General features: G+C 48.5%; 1 protein-coding gene across 1 annotated transcript in view; it reads left to right on the forward strand.

Annotated features, from left to right (window-relative positions):
- SEC14L2 (SEC14 like lipid binding 2) overlaps nucleotides 1-23823 on the forward strand; it is a 468884-nt gene that overhangs the window by 253338 nt on the left and 191723 nt on the right. The window contains exons 6-7 of the mRNA XM_069619311.1: nucleotides 3600-3695; nucleotides 8917-8977. Of these exons, the coding sequence (XP_069475412.1) occupies nucleotides 3600-3695; nucleotides 8917-8977 (157 nt within the window). The remainder of the gene's footprint in view (nucleotides 1-3599; nucleotides 3696-8916; nucleotides 8978-23823) is intronic.

Raw genomic sequence — 23823 nt, forward strand, 5'->3', positions numbered from 1 at the left:
TTTTGCGGATCGATGCTTGTGCCTTTTCTAGAGAAGTGTATATTCCGACAAAACGGCCCATCTCCTTCCCAAAGGTCTTTCCAAACAGGAGGCCCTGGGCTCCTTCTCCCGCTTCATACAATGACAAATGGCTAAGCTTTGAATCTATCTTGAGTAAAAGACCCTTTCTTCTTTCTGACGCGATGGCACAATTTGCGTTCCCGAGGAGACAGACCGCTCTCTGAGCCCAACCTGCGAGAACTTCAGGGTCAACCTCTTCTCCTGTGTCCTTTGCCCTCTCTGCGAGGTCCATAATCTTGGCGAGAGGTCCTGCTAAATCTAAGACCTTTTCCTGGCAGCTTTTCCAGGACCTATCAATGCCCTTGCGGGGGTCCTTGGTCGTTTTTGACACGAAGGTCAGCATCTTTGGGTCGAGCTCGGAAGCTTGCGCGACTTTCCCTGGCAGGTCTGGTCGCGGGCACTGCGCTCTTAGTCGTTGCCTTACCTCCTTGTCTAGCGGTTTGCGTAGTCTTGCTGCCATATACTGCTTCACTCGGGGGGATGGTTGCCTCGGAATGCGGATGCTGTCTGGGTCGAACATATCCTGCGCTTCGAGGAGGTGCTTCTCCTTCTGTGCTCTCTTACCCCCACTGGGTCTCGCCCAGTCCTCCTCCTCGGCCTCCTCTTCTTCTTGTGAGGCCCGGTCCTCAATCAGCTCTTCTTCCGAGCCTGGGTCTTCTCCAATATTGTCATCCCCTGGAGCGGGGGTCATGAGGTTTGGCACTGCCTGCCTTTGTAGATAAGCTTCTTTAAGCTTCGCGAAAGCGTCAGCCACCTCTGAGGCCTTTTCATCTGCCTCTTTCAAAGAGCCCCAGGGGTCGTCAGAGGCTTTCCTCTTGAGAGCTAACTTACTCCCCTTATGACCCGCTCTCAAGAAATAAAAATCAGTTTTATACAAATATCTAAATGGATTTACAAGGGTTCTGTGGGCGTGCGCTTAAAGTCTTCGGTGCTATTACTAGGCTGCGAAAGCATAGCTTCTAATGTCTCCAGCTTCTCCTGTAGGGGCTTAACCTCTTCTACCACTGCATCAATAAGAGAGCTCCCCAGCACTTGCTTAAAGCTGGCAGCGAGGTCCTGGCACTGCTCCTCCTCGCTCCACTCAAATTCTGACATCTTCTGCTGTGCTGTGTGCCCAAATACCTGAGTCAGGTGTCTTAGCACGGCCACCGCTCCTTCTTGATGGTTCTGCCTTAATAAGCTCCCTTTTTTTTTATTCTGCTCTCAGTGGCTGCACCTTTGTATTTATTCTGCCTTCTGGCTCCTGCGAGGGTCCTTGCTCTTACTGCGCCAATCTTTTCCTTATTAGCAGTGTATGGGATACACAGTCCCTGATCTTTAGTGCTCCTGAGCTTGTGGACTGCTGAGCTCTGTGGATGCTTACAAACAGCACGGCGCGTGTGATCGATACGACCGCTGAACTCTTTTCTCTATGTTAGCTTTGATAAGCGTATTGCCAATGTTCTGCTCGTACGAGCGATCAGTCGCCGTGTATTTCTTTCCTCTCTCGACTCTCTAATGCGGCGACTCTCGATGCACGATCTTGCACGGCTAAACTCCTACCACCCGCGGGTGGGCGGCTAGCGCCCTCGGAGCTTTATGCTCCGCGCTTCTCTCGTGGTAGCTCCGCCCACCTGTGGATGGGGGCTGCTGGTAATCCGGCGCGCTGCGTAACTCACGGGCGCCGGCACCTCCTACCCATGGGTGGGGTCCGAACGTCACAAGTGCAGACACGTCCATTATGGAACCGCCCTGCTCGGACAGACAAACTTTTCCAAGGGTTTACTCGACAATCTTTTGCGGCGACTTCAGCCTAAACCGCCTAATCTTGTGCGCGAACGCGCCTGTAACAATGACAATTTATAAGACTACTAATGCTTACGAAACCTTTTCTTTTACACACCTATGTGCAATTGCTCCCCAAAAGGTTAATGAGCTCTCTAAAAACAATCTTTCCTCTCACACACAGTCACTTCGCCACTGCCATAGGGAGAGGGAAGAAATGGTACTTATCTGCTTGAAGAGCAGTAAAAGAAGAGGAGGAGTCCAAGCACAGGAAGTGGGTTGTGACTGGTGGAAGGGGCATGGACTACAGGGATTTATGGGTTTTGTAGTTTTGGAAAGGAGAAAAGTTTGTTACACACTTTTCATGGTTTTATATGTGTTTTGTTGAACTGCTGAAGAGTAGAAATAAATGAAGATGAAGCATAAAGCTCGCCTCCTGATCTTGTCATAGAATCTGATGGTGGTGCAGAGTTTTCGAACAATGTGATATTAGGTTATGATTAGTGACATGCTGTGTGTCAATACCTGTTATTTATATTTTCTGCAAAATATACCAGCAAGGAATCTGGATCCAACCATTAGGTGCTAAGATTGTGTTAGCAATCTTTTGCACTACACCAAATCAGCACTGTAGTGGTCTCAAAAGCACTGTGCACAACGTATGCATTTTGTAACACATTTCAAATGTCAAAAACTCTTGTCAAAGGTAAGTAACATGTGTCTTTACTACTTTTTTTTACACCTTACAATATTCTGTTTGTTTTCTCTTTATCACAGCAACATTCTTTAGCCCCTTTGCGTTCATCCGTCATGAAACCAGCAAGATCCCACTACGATTTGCTGACCCAGAAGAGCTTGTGTTCTATAGGGCTTTTGAGCCCTAAATAGGCACTTGGGTTCATTGAACCCAAGGGGCCACCTCCTAGACCACTGCACTATCCCTTGTTGCTCTCCATTCCTAGTGGGATATTAACCCTGCCACAGATCTCTATCATTTGTCAGTAGCCTTCACTAACAGATCTTCTGCAGTGTTATTTGGAGAAAACAAAACAAAGGATGGATTCTTTTGACATTTCAGAAATCTGTTTCTTTTTCTTTGAATGTTCGCACGACCCCTTTCTCCTTGCTTCCTTATCCCAGCTGGGCCTTGGTAGGTGGTGTTCACACAAAGTGTCTTTCTGCATTACTGCGGCTCTGATTGTCTGAGTGTGTCGTGCTGCAGCATTCCTGTTCCATGTTCTTGCTCCCTCAGATCACAGACTGTTGTATGACATGGGGGATAACCCTGCCTCTTGGCAATTACTCTTGACTTTCCCAAAGACCTCCCGAGGCTAGTTCTTTAGAGTATGTGGTGGGTGATCTGTACTATTTGACAATGTCCCGGAATGTTTCAACTGAGAGTGAATCATGGGGTTTTGTTGGGTCCTTTCAGACTGCACCCACCTCATCCCCCGGAAGTTAGTTTCTTCTTAGAGTGCCATGTCACCTTTTTCTGTTTCTATAAGTGTCCTCTGTAAGGTGACCCACAGGATAGTATCTTTCCTTAGTGTGATCATTTCCCGTCTCTTTTGAGCTTATCGTTTGTAAACTTGCCTGGTGGCAGTCTCTTAAGGGTGGGGTGGGATGCATTTCCTGCCCCTTCTAAGAGTTTCTAAGAAATGCCTGCCCTTGGACCGTTTTGTGAGTGTCATGTTATTGTTTGATCTCTCCATAGACTTTTCTCTGTAGGCCTGCCCTTGGTGAATCTAAAAAGTGATGTCTTCTTTCTCTTGCAGCTAGGTAAGAAGGTCGAAGATGTTGTGATGATTTACGACCTGGAGGGCCTGGGGTTGAGACATCTCTGGAAACCAGCCATCGAGACCTATGGAGAGGTGAGATATGACAGGGTTCTCTTTAGTTCAACTCCAAATCCAAAGGTTGAAATAGGAAGACCTGACACTACTGATTAATAGCTACAGGGTTACATACCCTCTGAGCTGTAATCTAGCCCGGTTTTCTCATTACGTTCTGCCCTTATTATAGAGGACCATGATCAGTGATGCTCCCTTGAAACAACAAGCAAAGCCAGATGTTTTTCTGGCTCGTTGGGATTTGGTATTGGGGTAATGTGACTCTGTAGCCTAATTTACCTAACTGAAAAGCTGGTTGTTAGCATATATCCTTCCAGTGGGGATACTGGAAAGAAAAAAGATTGACACAGAATCTGTAAAAGTAGATTTAAAATTGGCATGAAACAATATCCACTAGATAATGTGGGCAGGCTCAGACTGATATCCAAAAAGATATTTCTCCCCTGGTAGGGTATGGTGAGCTAAGAAGTGATTGCTCACGGGTGTTCCGGTGACACTCCTTGCCCCATTTTGGGAAACCTAAAGCACAGCGGCATGACTCATAATGAGAAACAAGACATTTGACCACATTCCCTTCATCCTAGGGAATCTGCATTTGCTTTCCATCCCAGCCAGAATAATCTTTAAGACTGCTTGCATTACCTATAAGGCAACCATCGATTGCAAGCTTGCCTACGTAGTTGCAAAACTCTGTACCTCAGGTGGTTCACACTCCTCCAGGAGCCAGGCCATGACTAGGCATGAGACAAACAGGGCTGGCTCGTCCATAATGGGCGACGGGGCGAAGAACCACCACCATCGCCCATTATGGATGAGCTAGAGCCAGCCAGCAAAAGCACTCCAGGGCTTGCTTTAACGGTCAAAGTGAAAGATGACTTCCCTTGGACATTTTAAGTTCCCCAGCACGAATGCACACTGGCCATGCAAGGCCAGGTGTGTTTTGCTTCCCCAGCTCTGCACAACCAACTAAGGGTGTAGGCTGGGGAACTGCAGGCCTAAATGTGTCTAGCGGGTGCCGATGCACCTCCCTGCACATTTAGGGCTCATTGGGCAGCTTTCGGGATGCGCTCCGGCTTCACCACGCATGCCCTCATGATCCAGGAATCTCTCTATGCTTCCTGTTTTGTGCTACATGGGAGCCAGAGGGCCATTGTAACAGGTGCCGTCAGGACAGAGGCTGCAGGCAAGGAACGAACTGTTTATTTTATGTATGACTGTAAGTTTGTAAGTATGAATACATGTCTGCATGTGAGTGCTTGTATCTGTAAGTGTGTGCGAGTGAATGAGAGAGTGTCTGTTGTATGTGTGCGTGAATGAATGTGAGAAATGAATGAAGTATGAATGTGTGCATGTATTCCGGAGAGCAGGCCTGTGATTGTGCGCAGGGGGAACTGTGGGGGGTGTTTGTGCAGTCAGGCATTGCCATTTTATACTGGCAATCAAAGGTAAATCAAACATGGTAAGTGTTATTGCGTGGCAAGACGGGCCTATGTTGGTGGACTCGCCTGGATATATTTTCTTACTTTGACATGTTATGTTTTAATGGACATGTAGGGCCTCATCATGACTTGGCCGGTAACGCCGGCGCTATTAGCGCCGGCACTATCTGCCCTACCACCGAACTCCCCGGCGCTAATAATGCTGGATCACGAGTTTGGCGGTAATGTTAATCCCCATTCCCCATTGAGCCCATTCGGGAATGCCCCATTCCCCATTGGGCTCAATGGGGAAATTTCGCGCTAATACCGCCAGCGGATTTCCCGCCGGCGGTATGAGCGTGAATTTTCAGCGGATTTCCCCCCACCTCAGAGATGGGGCGAAATCCGCTGAAGTCCTGATATGGCTGACCCTTAAATCCGGTGGTAATAGCGCTACTGCTGGATTTAAGGGTTACCGCCAAAGTCGTGATGAGGCCCATAGAGTAGAGCAAATGTAAATATGATGTGGCAAGACTGGCCTACGCTGGTGGTGCCAGTCAGGATATATTTTCTTATTGTGGCACGGCATGTTTTAATGGGCATCAAGAGTAAAGCAAACATGATGAGTGCTATTACATGGAAAGACTGACATACAGTGTTGGACGTGGGTTGCCCAAAGCCTGACAAAAAGTTCAACCATGGTTTCTAAGGAAAGGACAAATATTTTTCCCTCTACTACTAACAAACCGAACCCCTCTGCAAGAAATGAATGCCATATTTTTGCATTGCAACCCCCCAAAAAGAGATAGATGGGCAGAGAGGGAGTGCGATGAAATAAGGGTGGAACATCACCATTACAAAGATAACTTAACTTCTAAGTCAGGCTCTTAATAAAAAATGTGTTCCGAGTGGTAGGTCTAGATCTAGGGAACATCCTGGTAATATTCAGAAATCAGCTTAAATATTTACATCTGCCATCTAATACCGTCAAGTCTACTCATGGCCTGGCATGTCCACCACTTTGGAAATACTAATGCAGACACCGACAGATAGACCGAGGCAACTATTAGAGAATCTGGAGGCACCGTGAGAAATACAAGTCAGTGCTCAGGGAAGCCAACAACTTGCCATCACTGAGCTGAAAGAAACTATTGCATCCTAAAGAGTACCCCCGAATGTTCCGGTGTTAGTCTTACACAAATATGCAAGACGAAAAGACAAATCCTGCAACCTTTACCCTCCAGCCCCCAGGGTTTTGTCAGGCAACAACACCAGCCGTCTTTTGAAGAGCCAACCAGGTGAACCGGAGCAACATGAAGTGTCAAAACCAATGAAGAGGTCCGAATACAGGAGTCTTTGAAAGCCTCCAGCCATAGTGAAAAAGGGCAAGAGAAGTGAAACTGTCCATTATGGGAAACAGAGGACCATCCCAAAAGCGCAGAAAAAAATGTAAAGTGCTGTATTCTAGGTAATGGAGTAATATCTCAAAGCATAATATACAGAAACATAAGGTAAAAAAGTGGAATGCTGCATTTTGGAAAATGGGGTACAATCCAAGAGTGTAACCAAAGTAACTCAGCGCCTTGATGGCACCGGGCTTAGAGCGCTCTACAAATAACACAATACATTAATAAATAAGAAAATAAATGTATATTCTGCATTCTAGGAGACTGAGTACAACTCCAGAGCGTTACCGAAGTAAGAGACTGCAAAACAGAAACATTGCAGAGAGGGAACAAGAAAAATGTCAGATGGCATACCACACAGGCTACTGAGGATACCCAACAAGCATTGCAATCACAGAAGGGATCCTCATGTAAGCTGAACCTCCACAGGGAAGCGGGAACATAGTCCTCCAGGAATGACTCACAGACCTTTGTGGTTAGGATAAAATATAAGAGCAAAGTGTAGGAGTAGTAAAAACGGTGAGGTGGTGTTTAAACTTTCTCTGTTTGCTGATGATATTTTGGAGTATTTGGTGGATCCCAAAGAGACTAACCCAGAATACATGTTCTTGATCGGGGGAAATAGGAGGGTAGCAGGTCTTAAAATTAATTTGGTGAAGTCATGTATCCTCCCGATAAATGATGAAAGGGAAGATGATGTGAGGGATGCGGACAAGTGTGGTATATCCCGGGAGAAACCTGCTTTGGTTTACCTTAGGATTAGAGTTATGTGAGGGTCTAGTATTAAGAGACAGACAGAAGGGTGAAATGCTGGTTGGCAAAGACTTTTATTATGAAGTAAAATGGGGGAGTTGGCAGAAAACCTAACTAGCCCCATCTCTAAGAGGGTGTTCCCTACCTCAACAAAACTAGCTAATGAAGCAGTCTGTGTCAGAATGTTCAAAGTAAAGTTTGCCGTCCTGTGCCCAAAACCTACTCTGTCCCTGACAAGCTAAACTAATTATAAACTGAATTTAAAGGTAACAGTGGTACCACATAGAACTGTATATATTAGGTTATAATGTGCAAGGGGAAAATGTTTCTTGACTGCTCACCTGGAGTCCAATCTTGTCAGCCAAACACAAATGTTTCAAAAGGTGTAGGTTGTCTCCCTTTCCCCAGAGTCTTTCCAGCATATGAAAAAAAAATATGTTCCACAAAGACCCAAGGGTTTTAATCGCTTTCTCCAGGGTCTTTCCACTGTATTTTTGCCTCTATTAAACTGCCTTGTGTGGAGGGGTCCCCTGTCCCTTCCTTAGCGCCTCTTCCTTGGCTTACTCTCCTGCCAAGGAGGGTACTCGCTCTTCTCTTTCACCCACAGTCTTGGTTTACTCTCCTGCCAAGGTATTCGGTTGTCCCTTCAATATACAATCTTCGTATTTAGGCTTTGGGGTATTTTCCCCCTCACTCATGTGTCCCAGACCCCCTTCACTTGATTAAGTTTCCAGTTCTCTTCTCGTGACCACAACCTTGGTTCAGTCCCTTGCCAAGGTCTGTGATACTTTCTTGCATCCACAAAGCTTCTGTTCCCTTTTGTGATGCCCAGGGGCTTGTTCCCCCAGTATGTGTCTCAGACCCCCTTCAGTTGTATGTTTTCACAGTTCTCTTTCTCTGTACCCCACAGCCTTGGTTTACTCTCCTGCCAAGGTCTTTGGTAGTTGGGTCTTAAATTGTCAAAGTTCGTATTTTCTGTATTTCGCTGTTTACTTTTCCATAATGGGCCCCAAGCCCCCTTCACATGGTTATTCTCTCAGTTTAATGTCTCATGCTCCCTTTGGGTCTCATCAACCTTGGAATCAGTCACCCTGTTACCTGTAAGGTCTAGACCGTCCCTCTCTGGTTGCTCACAGGGCTCATGAGGCTTTTGGAGGCTTCTTGAGCTTTCCGGCATCCTCGCCGGACGTCTCTGTGCTTCCTTCGCTGCTTGGTGTCCATCTCCCTGCACTCTTGCGGCTCCGCTCTTTAGTAGGTGGCTTGCCTCTGCTTTGGTCTGCTTCCCAGTTGGCGAGCCTCCTCTGAATGCGGTTCTCCTGTCTCGTGCCGGCCTCCGCATACCTGCAGCCTCTCGTGGTCCACGCTCGACCAAAAAAACAAAGACGCAATTCTCCTGCTGCCTCTCTGCCTTTTAATGAGGCTGAGCCAATCGGGTCCCGGCAGAAGCTAGAACGTGTGCTGTCACTCGGGTTGATGATCATCATTCTTTGCGTCCTCTTCCTCGTCTCAGTAGTTAACTAGGATGTACAGCCATAACACACGGGAGTCTCAGGTAACATAGTAAAGGATGGGTTTTGAGGGAAGGTAGGAGGGGGAAAAGGGTAATGTGTTTTCCAAAGCTGGTCACCACTCTCAGGTGTGTAACATCTTTCTTTGTCTTCACAGGTTATCACCATGTTTGAAGATAACTATCCCGAGTCTCTCAAGCGACTCTTCATAATTAAAGGTAAGTCCCACCTCCCCACACAGCCTTCAGAGCTGTAAAGTTTCATCAGGTTTACATACGTATACAGACATGCGCATGGACACACACATGCATACTGCCAACCCTCAATTTCATCACACACATCACACACACACAGGCATGTGTGTATACTCGTGTGGCCAAAATAAGGAATTGCACAGAAGAAGTGGAGGACCTGAAGACTCAAGCTCAAGTGAGTACTTCTGCTGTACTTGTGACAGAAAACCTACTAGTGAGGACAGAAATCGGTCTCCGCTACAGGGGTGTTGCTAGGTCTGTAAAAGGTCTGGGGCTACGCTAATGGCGGGACTGTCAGGACTCAGGGCCAGCTAGTATTTTGGTTGTAGCCCCTGAGATTCTATCCGGGGCTACAACCAAAAGACCCGGAGCTATAGCCCCTTATGCCCCCCCCCTAGCAACACCTCTGCTTCGCTAAGAGGAAAATACAGGATGTGTGTTTGACCATGCTTCTGGGCCAATGTACTCTTCTCTGCTCTTTTCTGTTTGTTTTATAGAAAAGCATGTTAACTCGAATTTCACCTGTAGAGTTGTGCCACAAATATTAGGACTATACAACATTGGTTCTCATTATAACCCTGGCGGTAGCTGTGCCTGTAAAACAGGCATGGCTGCCACCAGAGTTGCATTTTTTCCGGCACCCGTCAATGAGGAACTACTGGGTAATTCCGACATTGTCGGACCCGGTAATTCCTGCATTGCTGGGTGCCGGTGCCTCTCAGTCCCCATTCCCATTTGAACCCCATAGGCTGTAGTGCTCGTGGGTGCCTTTCTGCCCACCAGGTCCGACCTGGCGGGCAGAAAGGCACCCGCAAGCACAGCTCGTAGTATGGCGGTCCGGGAACTACGGAACTAGCATGCTTACCGGTACCGTAGTTCCTGGACCGCCCTGCTTATAATGAGGCCCATTGTCTGTGTTTTGGTCTGTCATGTCCTCACAAGGAGAGATAGGCCAGTGTGTTCAGACACATGCACACTGAATTATACACACAGACAACCTTTACACCACTTACACACCACACAGATAGACTACACAAATTGTCCATTTACACTATGTGCAAACACTGCAAAACCTGCACACTGCAAAAACAAACCCTCACACTAAACAACGCCACAACAGCCACTATTCCCACACTAGACAACACACACAATGCGCATACACTTCGCCACACACTTTGCACAGGCATTACATGTCAGGAGTTTTCCCCCAATCCTTTCTTTAGGGGTTAGATGTATGTCTTGATGTAGGCAAAATAGGCTTTCTCTTTGCTTCCTTGGCTGCTCTCCGGTAGAGTCGGTCGGTAGATCAAGTCTTGGCGCCTAAGAGGGCAAAGTTGAGGAAAAAGCAGAGTAACCACTATCACTTTGAAAAAAATAGGAGACCAGGCCGAACTACTGTTTACATACTTTCAGTCTCTTTTAAGAATGGTGCAGATAATATTGACTGTGCAAGGTGGCTTCTGCCAACAGAAATCCCCACGGATGAATTGTTTGGTACGCATTTGCTGCAAATGTTGTAGTCTTCTGTGCGGCTGCGCGGGTTGGGGGGGGTTGCAATATGGTAGACAGGGGTGTGAGACCCTGTTGTGACAGTCTGCTGGGCCTGTGAGCTGGCATTGCACTATCTGCTGTATTCCCTGATGTCTGGGTGGTGGTGCAGAACAAGCAAATGTTCTTGGATGCGGAATGCAACGCAGTGCTTCACAGTTTGGTAACGCCTCATCTATGGAGCTGGTTTTAGTGCAGGCGGTCAGTGGTGAGAAACACATTCCATATGCTTTTGAGAGTGAAGGTACCACAGAAGAAACTATGGATGTTTCATGAGCACTCATGCACAATGATGGCACCACTGAGGCGGCACCACATATTACATTACACACGGTGCTGTCGCAGGGAAGATGAGGGCACCATTACTCCGAGTCAGGCTTTGTAACTCCAAGCTTCTGACTCTAAGTAACGGGTCATTTCAGTTAAGTGTGCTGCCTCTGGCATCTTCTCAGCCCTGTTTTGTTCTGGTCATAAATTGGTTTTATGTGATACTGTCGAATATTAAAGGCTGCAATTAAAAAAGACAATTTTTTTTCTCCAGATGATTTGGTGCAGGCTTTAATAATCGCCAAATATAATTTAACCCCCACACATTTCACCTCTGAAATGGGAGGGGGGTCACTGCCCTCTACCCCATTAATCTTGTACCCTCTCCCCATAACCATCCCTAAGCTCACCCACTAACACAAATACACATACCCTTGCATCCAGCCCTCTCCCCACACACTCCAAACACCACTCCACAAAATACACAGAGCCACGCAGACACATACTTACCTCACCGTCCACTTCCGTCTTCCCGTGTTTGTCTCGGCCGCGCCTGTCGGCCTCTCTGCGTACTCGTGTGCGACACGGGGCGTGACATTTAGATTTAGAAAGACTGCTCTTTGCAGTCACAGAGCGGTTTTTCTAAATCGTTTTATTTTAATGTAATTTTTTTAAAACAACATTTTCACTTAATACCCGTAGATGATGCAGAACGCCGAGGCTGGCAGCTCTATGCCAATAGATAACAAGACATGTCCATTTCATGTTCTGTCTTCGGATAGGGACGATGCCTGAATGCTTGACCCTGCACAGGATTTTAAATGGGGCTCACAAGCAGGCACACCAATGGGTACAGAAGTAAATTGAAAGGGATCAAAGGGTGCCACTCACCAGTGCAGCGATCGATGACCGCTGGGACTTGCACAGGCAAAATATGTTGTCTATTAGTGAGCAGATTGGAATTTTCTTTGCTGAGGAGTCCTAGGGTTAGGACTCTTATAGAAAGAGAAAGAAGCAGTCAACCATGCAAGGGGATAATGCAAACAATATAGACTTCACCGCAGGTTAAAAGATGAGGACTTTCGACCTCTCACTGAACACATGACTGTGCACATATTGCACAAACAGAAAATAACCCAATTGTCACAGACATACTCTGAATTCAAATGCCACCTACACCACACACACGCGCGCGGAAAAATGCACACATGTCCATGCATAGACACCAATACACGTACTTCTTCTTGATGCATATTCAGGCCAGAGTTCTGGCAACAAGGTGGTGCCTTTGAGCATGTACCAGCCAATATGCAGAACAGCTCAGATTCATGGACATCCCAGTCCTCCCAGAGTTGTAGTAGCCAGGGCAGCTATAACTGATTTCTTAGCCGCAGGAGGAATTAGTGGATTATTTCCTCACCAGCACACATTTAAAAACAGCTCAGTCAAGCTGTAGCCCCCCTTTGTAAATTGCACATACGAAACATATGACCTTTTCTTGATAAAAACTAATGCTACTTCTAAACGCTGCCTGCCCTGAGAATTGTGTCGTGACTGCCTCTATCCCATGAGCATAAGTAACGTGGGACTGGAGCAGGTGAAGCACAGAATGTCCGCACCATCACTATCAAAAGTCTCTTTGCCTGAGATGGCAAATGCAGCTATTCATTTTAATGTCTGCACATATTTTCCTTTGGCTTTAGGTATTCAAAACTTGGATTGGTGGATTAGTGGTTAATGGGCATTCAGAATGCACCCCTATTTAACGGTTCAGTGTATATAAGCTGTATGTCTAATAGTTTATCTGCATCATGCTTCGCTTCCATAACTACACTAGTTATGAGCTCTTTTGCATCCTCTGTTGTAAGGAAGGCATGGTATCAAACAGTAAGACAGAAACAAGTGATCACAGTTCAAGGGTATTTATTAAACTTCAATCTGGTTTGATAAACGCCTATCTAATCTTGAATCTAACGATGGGAGCAAGCTAGGATCATCAAATAATAATAAAACAGTCCTAGTCGAGTCTGTGAAAAATAAAAGGGCCTATACTAATAAACCTATTGCCAATCCTTACTTCTAAATACAAATAATGTGGGAAACAATTGTATGCAAAAGAAAAGTGTTCAAGAAATGGTATTTTGGGATATTCAAGCCGTTGGCTTCCCTTCCCCACGTTTTCAGCACGGGACAAGGCGGAACACTCGAGCTTAGCACATACTCTGGCTTCTCTAGCACAAGGATGCAGTTCAAAATATCAGTATCAGGACCTTCTGTGCCAAAGTCTCTTTGCCATTCAAAGTCTCCTACTTCAGAGTGCCTGATGCGACAAACATTAAAGTTCCTTTCTTCTCAGGATTTCATATGTACAACTTCTCGGGTGATTTACTGGTTCACCCCGGGTCCCCCTCTGCCAGGCTCAGACCCACGTTAACCCAAAACCTTCAGTTGGTCTCCCCCTTCCAGGCTCTGATCAAATTGATGTACTTTCTCCAGCATTGGGTCTGGCATGGATTCACATGCTCATGAATATTCCCCGTCGTCAGGCTGGGAATCCTCGTTAAAGAAAAAATCAGTATCAGTTTCGTTACTGATCTGTCTTTCTTAGTAGTAACCAATCACTGGACTCTTGTTCATACTTTCCCCAGCCAATGACTTCTCTCTCCCTAAGCCCCGCCCTCAGCAGCCATCCTCAGATTTTTACCGCACGCTCAAGTGTTAGGAGTCCTCGTGCTATAGCTCTCGAGCTTTTACTGTGTGTTGCGCTTTTTCATAGAGATTTATCTCATTTTTCGGTCTATCGAGCCTCAAGCTCCACCGTTTCTACTTCCGATCAACAGGGACCTGTTTTGGATTCATCTACGCCCCTCAAGGGTGAAGTTTTCGTCGAGTTACACTTCTTGGAGGATTCCAGACGTTTCTGAGGCCTACCTCGTGGACAAGAAGAACATGGCCCAGGATAAGGGAAGCTTGATTACCGGCAAACTGTTCAGGATCTGCCCTGTATCCAACCTACAAAATGTGTTCAAGGAGGACGAGCATTTGAAATGCCTTTATTGCCTCCACGCAGACAAAACGCACTTGGAGAAGGACTGTGCGTTTTGCACGAGCATGTCGGATCGTAATATGAGGGATCGCCGGACCCGCCGCTCCAACAGGCTGGAAGGCAAGAGCCCAGCAGGTGAGAAGAAGAAGTCCGAGCGGTCTTCTAAGACCTGTGAGGGCGCCCCGGCGACGGCAGCCCAACAGAAGGCAAAGCACCGCGAGTCCGCGGGCACCGGGAGCGCCGAACGGTCGGGCTCCTTGGCTGCCAGGCAGGGTGCACCTTCACCGACGCCATCAACCGTGAGCCAACGCTCTGGCACGGGGAAGAGAACATCCGAGAACCCGGCTAAGCATCTGGAGAAGCCCTGGTTGATCTCGAAGGAACCGGCTGAGGGGGAGCGAGGTGGTGACCCTCCCCCTAAGATGAAGGCCTCAAGCGTGCCTAAGGCAGCGAAGGCCCTGATCCACCCGGCTAAGGCCTCTATCGAGGGAGTCGCTGCGGCCCTGGCAAAGCCTGTGGAGGCTATCCCATTGGAGGCGACCTCGGGGCCCAGAGTTTCCCTGCCTCCGCGGAGGGAATCCTCTTTTAAGCCCATCGAGAAGACCCCCGTGAAGACCCCGGTGGAAAAAGAGGGGGGGGCTGGTGTCCGTTACGGACACGGACACAACCTCCGAGGAGGAGCTGGCCGAGAATCTGGAAGAGGCCCAGCCCCACGGGAGGAATCCCGAGGAGGGGGACGACGAGAGCAAGGGTGGCAACGACGACGAGGTTCCCGTGGAGGAACAACCGTCGCTCCCGGCACGCCCGTCGTAACCCGAGCCTCAGGACAACTCGGCTGCCATTTTGACGGCAATCCAAGCCTAAGCCCTCCGAACAAGAGGAGGAGAATTCATCCAGTGCCCCTTCAGCCCTCACGGCCTTCTCAGCCTTTGTCGCCTTCCCCGATCCCGAGGGACGACACAGGAACGGACACGGCCACGACGGGGACAGATGACGATGGCGGTGACGAGGGGACTGGCCTCCTGTCTCCGATTCCTCGGGCGTCCCGGCCCGACGAGATTGGCTCCTTCCACGCCATGATTGCCAGGGCATCCAAGCTTTTTCAGCTCTGCCCTGAGGAGAAGAAGAAGGAAGGCTTCCTCTACCAACAGCGCGAGGCCAGGAGGAAGACGGTCCTTGCGGTGCCGTTGCTGGATGACATCTGGGACGAGGGACTTTCCCTCCTCAAGAACCTGTCCACGACACCTGCCAAGAGGGACCGGTATGAGAAGAAGTACCAGGTTGCCGACGCCACCCCGTTGTGCCTCAGGGCGCAGCCGACCCCGGATTCGGTCATCTCAGCAGTGACCAAGAAGAAAGCGGGGGGGGCATAGGCTTCATCCTCAACTTCCCCACCGGATGGTGAGGGAAAGAAGCTGGACGCCGTGGGACGACGAGTCATCTCATCGGCGGTGACGACGATTAAGGCGGCCAATGCCCTAGCGATTGTGGCCCGCTACGACAGGGAATTGTGGTACAAGATCGCCCCCCTGCTGGACTTCCTCCCGGACGATAAGAGGGCAGAGGCCCTGGCGATCCTACAGGAGGGTGAGGTGGCGTTGGACCACGCCATAACTGTGGCCACGGACATTGCCGACACCCTTTTCCGCCAGTTGGGCAACAGCGTTTGCCTTTGACGGCTGGGGTGGCTCAAGGCGACGGATTTCCGCCAGGACGTGCAAGCCAAGGTTTTGGACATGCCCTTCGATGGGAACAATCTGTTTGGAAAGACTATGGCTGAGTCGCTACAGGCCATCAAGACTGACACTGAGATGGCTCGGGCCTTGGGAGTTCTGCAGCAGCCGCGGCCGCCCTTCCGGGACTCCGGAGGCAAGCAAGGTGCCTCCAAAGGATTCGGCGGCGGCTCTTCGACCTACGGTCAAGCGGCCCACTCCTCATCACAAGAGGCCTACAGGGGACGAGGCAAGTCAGGTGGAGGCCCCCACCGAAGCACTCCGGTGGGAGGCTGGCTGACAAAGTTCGTCAGCGTGTGGGAATCCATCTCCACCGACCATTGGGTGCTGGATGCCCTGGCTCACGGGCACACACTGGTATTTCTAAAGAATTCCCCCTGAATTCCGCCCGTGGCCAGGAAGGAAAACCACATCCCTCAACTGCTGTTAGAGGTAAGGGCGATGCTCAAGAAAGGAGCCATCGAGCTCGTCCCAAAGAGGCTCTGGGGCTCTGGAGTATACTCAAGATACTTCCCCGTCAGAAAGAAGACAGGAGGTTGGCGTCCCATCCTGGACTTGCGTCGGCTAAACAAATACATGAAGGCACAGAAGTTCCGGATGGTCACCCTCCAGCACGTGCTGGGACAGCTGGAGGAAGGCGACTTCCTAGCGTCGTTTGATCTGGAGGATGCGTACTTTCACATCCCCATCTTAAAAGGACACCGAAAGTTTCTCAGGTTCGTAGTCCAAGGGCGGCACTACCAGTTCAATACCCTCCCATTCGAATTGAAGTCGGCGCCCAGGATGTTCACCAAGTGCCTAGCACCAGTGGCGGCGCAGCTGCGCCTGGAAGGGAATCCATGTCTATCCCTACCTGAACGACTTGCTCATCGGAGCAGGGACAAGGGAACTCGCCGTCGAACACACGGCAAAGACTGTCCGGCTGCTCACGGACCTGGGATTCTCCATCAACTTCCCCAAATCCCACCTGGTTCCGTCGCAGGTCGCGCTGTTTCTGGGAGCCAAGCTCGATACAGTAGCGCAGTTGGCCTCGCTGTCGGAGGAAAGAATGCAGGCCATCCTGGGCAAGGTACAGCGACTGCTGGCCATGGACGTGGCCAGAGTGAGGTCCATCAAGTCCCTGCATCTATCTGGTGCGCCTGTGCAGGCTTCGGATGCGTCCTCTGCAGGAGTTCCTCGACGCCCGTTGGACACAAGTGACGGACAGCTTCGAGTACAAGATCTCGCTCAACAAAGTATTCCGCCAGGCAATTCGATGGTGGGGCACCTGCGTGCATCTCGCCGTGGGCACAGACTTTCAGACCCCGGCATACCAGGTGACAGTGATGATGGATGCCTCCCTGGAGGGGTGGGGAGCGCACACTGGAGATCTTCACGCGAGAGGCCTGTGGCTCCCGGAGGAGAGGCCGCTCCACATCAACATACTGGAGCTCCGAGCAGTGTTCTGGGCCCTCAAGTCATTCCTCCCATCCCTCAAGGGTAAGGTGGTGAGGATCTTCACCGACAACACCACCACGATGTTCTACATCCGGAAGCAGGGAGGAACCATATCCCCAGCCCTATCCAAGGAGGCCCAGGATCTGTGGCACTGGGCCGTTGCCCAGGGGATGTTTCTGGTGCCTTTTCATCTAGCAGGTATAAAAAACACCATCGCCGACTCGCTCAGCAGGGAGCTGCGCTCTTGCCACAAGTGGGAACTATGCCAGGATCAAGTGGATCAACTCTTCCGGCGATGGAGCAAACCCCATATTGACCTGTTTGTGACGGCAACGAACTCAAAGCGCCAGAGGTCGCCAGCAGGTTCCCCCAGCCGAGGAGCATGGGCGATGCTTTCTCGTTCCCCTGGGATGGCCTGTTCCTGTATGCGTTCCCGTCGTTGCTGTTGCTGCTCAGGACCATCAACCAACTCAAGAGGTCCCGGTGCAGGATGATCCTCGTTGCACCGAGGTGGCTGAGACAGATATGGTTCCCGGACCTTCTGGACATGTCAGCGTCCCCACCAGTCAAACTGTCGACGGACGCCGATCTTCTCTCCAGAGAAGGAGGCGCCATTCTTCATCATGACCCGGAGTCGCTGAACTTGCAGGCCTGGCTCCTGCAGCACTAGAGTTTGGAGGGTACGATATCCCGGCCGACTGCAGAGAGGTTCTTGCAAAGGCCAGGGCGTCCTCAACTCTCAAGTGCTACGGACACAAGTGGAGGAGGTTCTCTGTCTGGTGCCGTGCACAGAAGATTAACCCTCTACGGATTACAGCCCCTCAAGTGCTACTGTACTTACTGTCGCTGGCCAAAGCTGGACTAGCTCACGCTTCCATCTAGATACATCTTGCAGCGATTTCCAGATACACCAGAACTGCAGGACGGTCGTCCCTGTGGTCTCATCGCCTGGTGAAGGAGTTTATGAAAGGACTGTTCCGATCGTTCCCGCCGGTGAAGGCTCCAGCCCCGACGTGGGAACTCAACGTGGTGCTGACAAGGCTCATGGGCCCGCCATTCGAGCCCTTGCATTCGGCTCCGTTGAAGTTTCTGTCATGGAAGACAGCGTTCCTTGTGGCCATCACCTCTGCACGACGCATGGGAGAGATTCAGGCCCTTTCCTGCAAGCCTCCATACTTGACTTTCCATGAGACGAGGGTGGTGCTGAGGAAGCACCCCTCCTTCATGCCCAAGGTGCCTTCTGACTTACATCTCAACGAGCCCTTGGTGTTACCAGTCTTTTTCCCATCGCCGTCGTCGGCGGCCGAGAGGACTTTGCACTTGCTGGATGTAGCTAGAGCGCTGAAGTTCTAGGTGGACCGAACAAAGAGTTTTCGGAAGACATCACAGCTGTTTGTGAACTTTGGACCTGTGAACCAAGGGAAGGCTCTCTCGAAGGCTTCCATTTCCAGATGGCTCTCCGGCTGCATCATGCACTGTCATCGGTTGGCAAACCGACCGTTGCCCGGCTGTCCGAGAGCCCATTCGACCAGAGCGATCGCTGCTACCACGGCGTTCTTGTCTGCTGTGCCCCTGCTGGACATCTGCAGGGCTGCTACGTGGAGGTCGACGCACACCTTCACGAGATTCTACTGCGTCGACCGGGATTCCAGGGAGGAGTCCAGAGTCGGCCAGGCAGTGCTGCGCAACCTGTTCGCTTAAGGTCAGCCTGGTGAGGAGGTAAGAGATGCTTAATGTTGAGTTTTATGTAATGCTTAATGTTGAGCCTTGCCACCTCCCGTGGTTGTGCATGTGTGTACTGCTATGTATTCTTATATCCATGAGCATGTGAATCCATGCCAGACCCCATACTTGAGAAGGAACAAGTTACTTACCTGTAACTGTTGTTCTCCAGCATGGGTCTGGCATGGATTCACATGCGAACCCTCCCTCCGTCCCCTCTGCGGCTCTTCACTTGGTCATACTGCCACTTTACGACCTACCAAATCTGAGGATGGCTGCCGAGGGCAGGACTTAGGGAGAGGGCAGTCATTGGCTGGGGCAGTATGACCCAGAGACCAGTGATTGGTTACTACTAAGAAAGACAGATCAGAAACGAAACTGATACTGATTTTTTCTTTACCGAGGATTCCCAGCCTGACGACGGGGAATATTCATGAGCATGTGAATCCATGCCAGACCCATGCTCGAGAACAACAGTTACAGGTAAGTAACTTGTTCCTTTCTCTACTTCATCAAAATCAAAGACTTTCGACTGCGCATGATTTTGTTTGACCCGTCGCACTTCGCTTCACATTTATTAGTTCTCTTTCAATTGTTCTTCCTCCGCTGGGCTTGGACCAAATTGATCTACTTTTGTTACTTCTTAGCTGGTACCTTACAGAGACCTTTGGATGAGCATCCACGCAATGCCAGACCACTCTGTCAAAAGTAGTGTAGCTTGCTTTAAAGTTCAATAAATCATCAGCAGTTTAACTTCACTTGCACCTCTTATAAAATGCGTTTTAACAATGTTCGTTCTAGAACTCGCCATACATTGTTGCTGCTTGCAACCTTGGCTTCAACACAGACTGGTCTTGTATCAGTCTCCCCAACTCACCGGATGTGTTGATTTCACTGAATCTGTTTTACAATTTGATTTGCTTAAACTGTTAACATATACCTACTGTATTGGTCCATTCTGGGACTCCTCTTGTTTGGGGGTCTCCAGAACCAAGACCACAAATGTGTTTGGGACTATACGTCATCCAAAGAGTGCATTTTATGTCCACCGTTTGGCAACAATCGGTTTCTCTTTTGTGATATAAGGGAACCCCCATCCGCCCAGAAATCATCACTGAAGAAGACTGTGAATTTAGGGAAGAGGTCATAGAAATGCTGCATGTTAATAGGAGAATCAGAAACCATGGTCAAAGAAAGTATATCTTCCTATAGGTAACCCATTAAAGGTGAGATTGCAGCACTGAGGGAAGGAAAAAGCATGGTGCCAAAAATAAATTGTTGTGAGGGTCCTATTCAGCAGAGGGCTTGTCACAGGGGCCATCTGGATGGGAGAGGCACTTTTCTATAACGTAGGAAGATAACCGAATCCTATGAACCCCCTCACCTGCAAATCATGGAGATGTAAGGAGGTGTCAAGAAAATTGTTAGAGAATTTCTCCTACCGTTCCAGTAAAAGAGTCCTCACAAAAACCCTAAAAGTAAAAGAGAGAACTAAAACAAAACAATAGGGTTCTGCCCCACGTAGTAACAGTGTCAACTGCATTAATAGACGGTTAATATCCAGCTCATACAGTGTAAACCTTAGAAACAATGACTTGAAGGGAGCTATTATGCAACAGGGGGAACAAAGATATGAAGTCCTGAGACATGATGCAGGAGTAACATCCTCAACTATCATTGAGATTAGATCGAAAATAGCAAACAACATTGACAGAGAGCTGCTTTGAATGTCCTTCCATTTTCATTTGCTGGGAGAAATTGCTCAGCTGCATGTTTCTTTAGTATTTGAATACAAGCCCAATTCTCAATACGGAGTCTGTCGGAAAATGCTGCACTCTTGCTGTGTATAGCTTGCCTAGGAGCAAGTAGACCATTTATAAACTATACATGTCGCTGTTTCGGAAGTGATACTAAAAGAAGAGGCAACCAGTCACCCCAACACTTAGCATACCCCAAGCCATTGGTGGAAGGTAGCCTCTCTGTTTATAGTCAAAAGAAGGACACTCCCTATTTGAAAGTAGAACACTCTTCAATAGCGAGAAAAAACAAGTTTGTACAATTTCTTTTGCACTTATGATGATAGAATGTGACAACAAAAGCAGCGAAGTGTATTACTATGAGAGGCAATGATGACCCCACCCTCAATAGAAGAGGATATAGGTAATTGTAGTTTTATTTATTTGAAGAACAGGGATGTCAATTGTGATCAGAAATGACTTACAGTAACACATTTATAGATGGCCGAGGCATTCCCACAAAGGGTCCCTGTACAATAGCACCAAGTTGAGAACAAGTGGTGAGACAGTTTGAGGGTGTAACAAAAATGGGACATATAACAGGAACAAAACAAAGCAAACAGAAAAATATACATAATATGGAAGAAAACCTGTGCATTACAAAGGTAACAGTGACCTAAGGGGGCAAGGGCTTTAAACTAAAGAGGAATACCATTTAAAAATGCATAATTACATTGTTAAATGTCACTGGTAGAGTCAAGTAGGGAGAATGGGGGGAGGTTAGGGAGCTTTTTCTTTAGCAAGTGAATTAAGTTTAAGCTGAGCTTTGAAGAGATCCACAGTTGGGCTGGCATTGATTGTAATGGACAGTGGGTTCCAGTGGAACTGGATGAGTAGGGAGAAAGAGCAGCAGAGAGAGGAGGCACAGCGAGGGTATGGGACGGTGAGGTTAAGTGGAGAGGATCTTCAGAGGGAACGAGATGGTGAGTAAACTGAGATACAGTCAGACAGGTAGTGAGTAGCAAGACCATTGATGGCTTTGTAGACTAGGAGAAAGAACTTGAAAAGAGAGCAGTTTTCCATGGAGAGCCAACCAGCATGTTGTCAATAGATAGAAGTGGGGGAATATCTGGGTAGGTTGAAGAGCACGTGGATAGCAAAATTGAGGACTTTTGTCTAAAGGATGGAAGGAGTAGATCGGCAGGCCAATGAGCAGGCTTGAGCAGTATTCACGTTTGCTGAGCATGAGAATGGAGATTAGAGTATTTGTAGAGTGGTTAGTAAGACAAGCATGGACTTTCTTAATGTTGAGCAGGTTACTACGAGCAGCAGAGGCAGGGGTTTTCATGAATTGTTGCAGTGGTAGGTTGCTATCAAAGTGGACCCCAAGATTGCATGCCTTGGATGAGGGAGCAAGAAGGCCAGGCGGGAATAAGATAGGAGAGGAGAGGAGAGGGGATGGGAGGGGAGTGGAAGGGAGGGATGGCATTGGAAGGTGGCATTTATCTGTTTTTGAAGAGTTCAGCATGAGGCACCATAGAGCCATTCCGTGACAAATTTCAGTGAGACGGTTCTTAATCCGTTGCAAGATGGTAGGGGTGAAAGATGAAAATTAGAAAACGATTTGAATGTCATCAGCAAAAAATGATAAAATAAGTCTTCCTAGGACAGAGCTACTGTGATGAATCAGAGATGATTCCCCCAGAAAACCTGGCCTTGGACCCTTCCCATGTGGCCAGGGAAAGGCAGATGCTTCCTGACCCTAGGGTCGGTGTTCTGTCGGAGGATCACATGGGAGGGTCACACCAAGAGGAATGCAAAACCCCCTTTAATACATTTCCCTGAGACCCTACAATCCTAATGGCCTATTGTACAGTTCAGACTGTGAAGAAAAAGGCAATTTGAATGGGCGACTTCAAGTCCCACAATGCCCAAATAACTGGGACGAAGAAGAGGGATTTGGAGGCACTAGATTGTAAGGTGCAGTTTAGTGATTCTAATGGCCCACACCTGATAGGGTCCGGTGAGTATAAAGGGCCCCCTCAGGTGCAGGCCATTAGGAGAAGCATACAGTGCAGTTATTATTAAGACTCCACATTGTAGTGGCAGCAGAAGCTGAAGGGAAGCAGAGACACCAGAACTATCGCTATTTGTGAAGTGGATGCCAGTTTCGTGAGGGTCTCTACCCTTAATGACCCTGTTGCAGAGGTTGCACGGCAGGAAACATTATTACAGAAATCCTTCCCCATGGCTGTATTGTATGCAGAGGTTAATCGAAGAAGCTTTCCCCAAAGTTACTTGTATTCCCGAAGCAGGCGAGCACTTTGGAGCGAAGAATAGTCCTCTCCCGACCGGCACGGGCCGCAGGAAGCAGCTTACCGTGCAGCAGCAAGCGGAGGAAACAGAAGTGGCAGCGGTGGGAGCATGTATGCAGCACCGGGTGAGTCACTAGTATTGTGTGACTCCGGAATGCTCCGTAATCACCCTCTGGCCACTCTTGTGAATATTGAATACCGTACTAATGTAAAGAGACAATCACATACAATACAAAGCAGCTGTAGTGGCAGAATAAGAACCTTGGGCACAGACACAGAAGGTTATAGTTGTAATTACAAAGGTCAAAAGAAGGTAACAGAAAATACCATTGCCAAAGCCAAGAGAGAGCTATTAAGAAGCTAGCCAATTGTAAACCATATTGCCAAAGAGAGGTAGAGGCAATATTTGATAAAGACCCAAGCAAACATTGTCTATGCCAAATAAGCATGATAGAAAAGCCTTTTTCAGCAGATGGTTGAGGTAAGACTGGGAAAACAAGAGTGGCAGAAGAGCTGCCCTCCTGACAGAAAGCATTCAGGAGGAAAGGAGCACAATCTGCATTGCCTGTGGCAATCACAAGGGTGGAACAAACAGTACCAATGTGTTACATGTTTTCCCAGAAGAATTAGCCTATACCGAAGTTGTTGATACGGATATTGTTGAAAGCCAAAAAGATTATGTTGTGGCAGGAGAGTTGCCCTCCTGATAGAGCGCATTCAGTAGGAGAGGAGCATACCCTGCATTGCATGAGGCATAAACAGCACCACTGTTAAATATACATGGCTGATGTTTTTGAAAGTCATAAGACTTTGCTAAGTTGTTTGAATTGAACCGTACCACAGAAGTACTTGTAGCAGTGTTAGAAGCTTTTAGTCTTGGCAGGCGAGTATGCCAGGGCAAGCCACTTTGTAGTGGTACACCTGGCAGGTGAGTGGACCCGGTAGCAGGTGTTGAAGTACTGTGTTGTGGTTAAAGACTGTGAAGAAGAAATGGAAAGGTCCTCTA

This window comes from Ambystoma mexicanum, chromosome 10 (genome assembly GCF_040938575.1).
Source record: "Ambystoma mexicanum isolate Mex_15411 chromosome 10, UKY_AmexF1_1, whole genome shotgun sequence".
NCBI lineage: Eukaryota > Metazoa > Chordata > Amphibia > Caudata > Ambystomatidae > Ambystoma > Ambystoma mexicanum.